The sequence below is a fragment of the Echinops telfairi genome, unplaced genomic scaffold (genome assembly GCF_000313985.2).
Source record: "Echinops telfairi isolate 266 unplaced genomic scaffold, ASM31398v2 ScPeMD7_3533;HRSCAF=4204_0, whole genome shotgun sequence".
NCBI classification, from domain to species: domain Eukaryota; kingdom Metazoa; phylum Chordata; class Mammalia; order Afrosoricida; family Tenrecidae; genus Echinops; species Echinops telfairi.
Genome location: NW_022107431.1, coordinates 15,803,001 through 15,810,006, shown reverse-complemented (window position 1 = coordinate 15,810,006; position 7,006 = coordinate 15,803,001). Strand labels below are relative to the sequence as shown.

At 41.1% G+C, this 7,006-nt stretch overlaps 1 protein-coding gene across 1 annotated transcript in view; it reads right to left on the bottom strand.

Moving 5' to 3' along the window:
• LOC115871020 (nesprin-1-like) overlaps positions 1-7,006 on the bottom strand; it is a 196,492-nt gene that overhangs the window by 81,470 nt on the left and 108,016 nt on the right. The window contains exon 5 of the mRNA XM_045294562.1: positions 3,772-3,950. Coding sequence (XP_045150497.1) covers positions 3,772-3,950 — 179 coding nt within the window. The remainder of the gene's footprint in view (positions 1-3,771; positions 3,951-7,006) is intronic.

Genomic DNA, 7,006 nt, shown 5'->3' with positions numbered 1-7,006 from the left:
GAAGACATCTCTTAACACCGTCCTCAATGTAAGCATCACACTGTTGTACAACCATGGGTTATAACAGACTAAAGTGTTGTCATTGCTGTGGATTCTGACACATGGTGACCAATTTACCCATGAAGTACCCCTTGATCAACTATAGTGCAGCTTTATAGAGCTTGTAGGGTTGTGACCCATCAGAAGCAGGTCACTTAGTCACAGAAACAAATCACTAGGCACTTGAATACTGGCCCAAAGTTGGGCAAACTGAACCTACCCAGTGGTGCTCCATAAAGCACCCATTTGCAAGTGAATGTTACCCACTCTCTAAGTGGTCACCAAGGGAGTGGTGGTGACACAGTGGTTACATGTTGGGTGGCTAACCTCAAGATCAGCACAATGAAATCACCAGTCCAGTTCTATCCTCCCCTACAGGGTCCCTATGAGTCAGAATCGACTCGGTGGCAGTGAGTATAAAGTGGTTACTAATGGACCCCATATTTCATATAAATCCAGACAAGGAGTCCATCTCACGAATCAAATTGTTTTTCCAATTCTTCTTTTGAAATCGCCTTCGAGACAGTGTCCTGGTGTCTTCCGGTGTGTTTGGTGTGCATGATCTATTTGGCTTTTGGAATATCTGACCAACTCAAAGCCAGTTATAATAATTAAGAAAGTGAGTCAAGAAATAGTCTGTGGGCATGGAGAACAGGGTGAGGCAACCTCACGAGGAAATTATTTTCTCTCCAGCTGATCAACTCTGAAGACTGCTGACACCTCCAGGCCAGCGCAGCCCTTGGTTCACTGTAGTGTTTTTCGAGGTGATCACTGCATTAGCTAAGAGTCAATGGATAAAATCATCCTTTTAGAAGGGTTTGCTTTAAACAATCACCAGGCTAGACTCTTCAATAATATCACAAATTGATAAATGTCTTCCAGTGCTATCTCAGTAACTCTCAGGTCCACTTTAAGTCATGCACATTCTATTATTGTAAAATATATTGTGTGAGAAAGCTGCTTCTTTGTACCTGATCACTGGCTTCAGAATGCCATGTTTTACCTGACAAGGTACAATCATTATAAACTGAATTTGAATCTTGTCTTAATTCTGACAGTGTTTCTGTCTCTGTTGGTGTACATGCAATTATTTTCAGCAATCGTCTGACAGGTGGACAAACCTCCAGGTACAGTGGCCAGGAAGTGTCTCTTGGTTACTTATACTTTTATACATCCAGCTAGTCTTCAACCTGTATTTTCCCACATTTGTTCATTGAAAGATGCGTGTTAAAAAAAAAAGAACGATGCGTGTTATGTTTCTTATAGCTTCTTAAATTTTTTAACAGCATAATGTGAGGTGCAAATCAGTAAACAATAAGTGAAATACTATTCTCCGTATCTTATTTCTGATTTCTTTGAATTTGAATATTATTATAGTCATATCAGAAAGAAATGCATGCAATGTTCCTCTAAATGTTTGCTTTGTTGGAATAATTTAATATATGGCAGTAAATTTCCCTGCTAGCATATTTGTGCTTTCTATCTTTGTTCAGGATCTAATACTGCTTCTAATTAGATCAAAGTAGTAGTAAATAGTTGCAAAATGTTTTAGTCCTAACATTATATTTAAGATTCTCAGAGACAAACTTAGAGAACCAATGAGGTATGTCTGAATTAAAGGCATTTCTCAAGCTCATTACATGTTTGCTTCAAGTTATTTGGAATGAGTTTGATGCTACAATGCCTAAGTGCTCAGCGGCTAGCTGAAAGGTCAGTGGTTTAAACCTGCTCAGGTGCTCTGAAGGAGAAAGACCTGTCCATCTGCAGAAAACCCTGGGGACCTTTATGAGTCAAAATGGACTTGGTGGTGCCAAACCACAACAAAAATGTGCTTGTGTGTGTGTGTGTGTGTGTGTGTGTGTGCATATGCCCATGAATAACAGTTCTATATAAGGGTACAAAATCGCATTCATTTGTATTCTGAAATATAATTGTTCTTCCTAGACTGTTGCCAATAAAATATGCAAATATCAGCAGTACAACACAACTTAATGATAAAGATTCTGAAAGTCTTCTTGATAATAAGTGAAACTGGTTAAAATACATATGTATGCATATATATGTGTATATATATGGAGAGAGAGAGAAAGAGATATGAACTCTCCTGATGTTTCTGCAAATTGTTTGACCTGCTAACTGTGTGGTTTGCAGCCTAAACGATAATCCACTCTGCCCCCAGGGTTCCTCTTCACCAACACAGCCACCTGCAAGCCTCCCCTGATAGACAGTGGTGACTGCGCTTGAAATGTATGAGCTGAGAATCAACCCAGTTCTTCTACATGGAAAATGAGAATTTTACCACTGAACCAATGCTCCTTTCTGTCTCTTACTAAATACATATCAAGTTAACACTGACAATGGTATGTGAAGCAATGAATCCTAGAATAGTCACCACATCAACACTTTGACCAAGTTTGATTGCCACAGCATCATGATACAGTTCATACCGTGTGCTAACCAGTTCCCCTTAGCAAGCCCTGTTCCTCATACTGTCTAGCTCAGTGGCAATAGGGACCAGTCGTGCCTCAGTCGATAGAATGCAAACAATATACCAGCAATGTGGATATATTCATTCTTACTATTGGTGTATTCAGTCACACATAGTAGGAATGTCACAGGAATATTCATGCCTACCATAATATAAAGGGCAGAAAAGCTTTAGTTTCAAATACATCCATGACTGTACTTTGTAGCATCAAACTACACCCCAAATTAGAGAACCACAGGCACGCTTTAGAAGCTCAATAAAACCCACAGATTAGTAACACTAATTATATCTTCTCTGTGCTGATCTTTTTCTCTACTTATTTTTGCTATTCAAAGGCTTTAAAAATAGACCTCTCTATTTTTGGCACCTCAAGATTTTAATATGATAAGGACATGTTTACAACTGTTTGCCAGTAACAGAGAATCAAATGCAGATCTAGGCGGCAAAACAGGAGAGGAAGTGAGTCATTTTACATGTTGTTCCGGAAAACATCAAACAACAAACAAGGCTTCTGTGAGAAGCCGCATTACCACTGACCCCAAAACACAGGTAAACTCAACTGAACCCCGCCCTAAAATAGCCACGAGAAGATACTATTCTGGAGTAGTAATTTTCTACCCAGCATCATACCACACATGTATAGACACATGTGTTTCATTATGCTTGGTAGGAAGCTGAAAACTAGGAGCACATTCTTGACTCAGAGGTGGAAAGCACAAAGGAGCCTGTAGTCCAGGTAAATGTTGAACAAATGGAAAAAACAAAAATTAAATTTCCAGAAATGCTTCTGGAAAGGAGACCCAATATAATTATTTTAGTATGTGAATCCTGTTCACATACTATTAGATAGAACCCAGGGGTTCTTATGAAGAAAAATTCATGAGGTTTGAGCCTCAAGTTTATTTCTGAAAAGACCATTCAACAGAAACAACTCCAACCAAGGCCCTAAATAGATCCAGCCCTCCTGCTACCAATCAAAGTGTGAGGATACATCGGCTTCATGGATCAAGCCCAATCCCATGAATGAAGAATGAGGAAGGGAGTTCATTTTATTACAGCGTTTCCCCAGTCTATTAGTGGTGATGAATGTGAACCTTCAAGTTCGCAGAAGGAGTGTAATGAAAACTACAGCCAGGTCATCCTTCATTTGTCTCTTCAAATGTTGCAGTCCTTGCAAAACGCCTCCAGTAAGAAACAGAGAACACAAGTAATTTAAGGGTTTTGAACTCACTCTTGGTACTTACTTGGTTACTGTGTACTGAACCCACTTTAGCAAGGCCTTCTTAGCGTTGCCCTGGATCTTGGTGGCCACTTTCCGTTTGCTGGGAGGGCTGCCGGTCTCCGCACTGAGCGTGCTGTCCACCGAAGACGTGCTACTGGACAGAGACTGCAGCTGTGGCAGGTTACTGGTCAGCTCTTCAATCTGCCGACAGTAAACAGCAAAGATAAAAGTTTTATCTCTGTTTTTCTTGCCTCAGGTACTTTTTTTCCCCCATGCTTAACATTTTTCAGTAGAACACGATTTACTTAAATTGTAAGCATACTGAAAATAGCCAGTTCATTGCATAGTTCATTTGAATGATTAATTTCTCACTGAATTAAAAAAAAAAACCCTGGGCAGAAAGGGGGAATTGATCACAAGGATCAATCTAGAACCCCCTCCCAGGGGGATGAATAACAGAAAAGTGGGTGAGGGGCGATGGAGGACGATGTAAGATATGGAAAAAATAATCTATAGCTTATCAAGGGTTCGTGAGGGAAGGCAGGTGGGGGAGGGAGGGGAAGAAGTGGGGAGCTGATATCAGGGGCTCAAGTGGGAAGAGAATGCTTTGAAAGTGATGATGGCGGCATATGTGCAAATGTGCCTGACACATTGGAGGAATGTATGGATTGTGATGAGATGTAAGAGCCCCAGTAAAAATATTTAAAAAGAAAACAGAAAAAAAATTCTGAGTGGGAAGGGTCTTTGGCTATCAATTATGCTCAATGCCTCACCATTTAACAAGGAAAATAAAGTAAATCTCGGAGAAGTTACTGATGGAAACCACCACCGCAAACAAAAATAAATCAAAACAAACCAAGAACCTCACTTCCCTGGCGCTGATTCTGACAAATCAACCCTGGAGGAAAGAGAAGAACTGCCCCTGTGGCTTTCCAAGCCTGGACGTCTGTGCAGGAGCAGAGAGCCATCTTTCTCCCTACTTGTCGGAAAGCACAGCCCACACAAACGCCCAGGGCATCTGGAGGGCAATCGAACGCTGTTGCTGAGACTCCCTCTTCTGCCACCTTGTGTAGTCAGTTTACAATATTGTCTGTCGTTGTCGTCGTGAGAAGCCATGAGTCTATTCCAACTCCCACTGAGCCCGTGTGACCAAGGAACACTGCAGTATGGGGTTTCTTTGCCTGTAATCTTTAAAGAGCAATGGGTTGTCACATTTCCCCTGGAGTGGCTGTGTGGTTTCAAACCACCAGCCTTTTGGTTAGCAGCTGAGCACGTAACTGCTGCACCACCTAATATTAAACATTTATAATACAATTATTGAGTGATACAATGGACAGCTCTCTGAGGACACTGGCTATGTATGTTTCAAAAAAAAAAGGGTTGCAGAGCATCATCATATACTCTTTCTTTGGGCAGTCTTGCCTAAAATAGGCAGGGATATAAAACTAAACATGAGATACAACTTATATTGAAATCCTCTATCTTACCATCTACAACAAGCCATCGTCTTCATTTTCATCATTTTTGCTCCACTCAGCACATCCAATACACCAGCTACACAAACTGCTTTCATTTCCATACCCACGCACGCCGACCACCTCTCCACCCAAGCGCCTTTGTTCACAGACTCCATTGCTGGCACAATGATTGCTGCCAATTTCTTTTTCTTATAAAAATTACAACCATCAGCTCAAATGATCCCCCCCTCCATGAAGCACTTCCTAATTGTCAAGGTTGTAAGTGATATCTCTCTATCCATATATACATATTTGTCTAAACCAAACTCACTGCCATTGAGCCAATTCTGACTCACAGTGACCCTATATACAGAGTAGAACTGCTCCTTGGAGGGGTTACAGGAGCAGAAAACGTCATCCTTCTCCTGAGGAGTGGCTTGGTGGGTCTGAACTGCTGACCTTATGGCTAGCTGCCCAACAAGCAACTTATGTCTCTACCAAAGCTCCTGTAACCACTGTCCTTGAATTGATTCAAACTCATAGAACCCCTCTAGAGAAACCTTATAAATCTTTAGGGCACTGGATAACCTCATCTTTCCACCATGGAGTAGCTGGAAGATTTGAATTGAAAACTTTGTGGTTAGCAGTTCAATGCTAACCCGACAGTGACACGTAGGCTCCTATCTATTGAGGTGTCTGACGGCCTGTCTCTATATCCACCTTGATATGCCGTCCCACGATTTCAGATCTTCTTGCTCTCTCTGGATATATCTTAACACAGACATGAAATGGAAGCTCTTAGGGGCACTTTGGTGTCTTACTGCTGGGCCCACTTCTCTGTCATCTAGAACTGCATCTTTTATACCATAATACATATTTATTAAATACATGACTTAATTAATAAGTTAAAACCTAAAGCACACTTTTTTCTAGACAACCAGAGTCAGGCATCGCTTAACATCCATGAGGCATTCTGTGACACAGGGTGACTTGGACATGGTGAGAACACCATATTGTCTGTCGGCAGTGCTGGGATTACAAACGAGCTCATTCCTGAGTCTTTCCTTATGTCAAATTTGTTCGTAAGTTGCACCAATTAGGTGTTGTTTGGATCTAATGTCAGTTAGTGGTATGTTTGTCTTAGTATATATTTTACTCAACTAATGTACAATTTTATGCATAAAAACACTAAAGAGTACTTCCAGATACATTAAGACATCTTTAAAATTATAATACACTAGTACTAATAAAAGCATTTTATGTGAGTGATGAAGTAGTCCCTATTTGTTATTATGGAACCTTGTAGGTACCTCAAATTTTTCAATGTGATAGAGTGTAAGGAGTCTTGGGATCGATAACATACACGCAGTTGGACGTTATGCTACTGGACATGCTGTGGCACGTGACTGTACTCTGGATCAAAGGGAAAGCTAGTGCCTCTCCCTTTGGATCTTTAAGAGCATAGAGCACACGGAGCCCTTCGAAAGGAAAAGGTCATTTCTCTCTAGTTTCTCCTGTACGGCACCTATATTTCCTCTCCCTAGTGTCCTGCCTACTTTCCCATGCGGGTACCTCTGTTGGATGTCCTTGGTGAAGGGAATTTCTGTGCAACATCTCTGCATGAGGAGAAAAGAGAATTAACAACTTTGCTGAGGAGGAGAGAATGTTCCTGCTACCAAATACCGCTGTATATAGAAAGGCTGCATTTCTGCAAACTCGAGTCTCAACGCCAAGGGCTTGACAAATAAGGGCATTATTGAAATGTCTACACACACACACACACACACACACACACACACA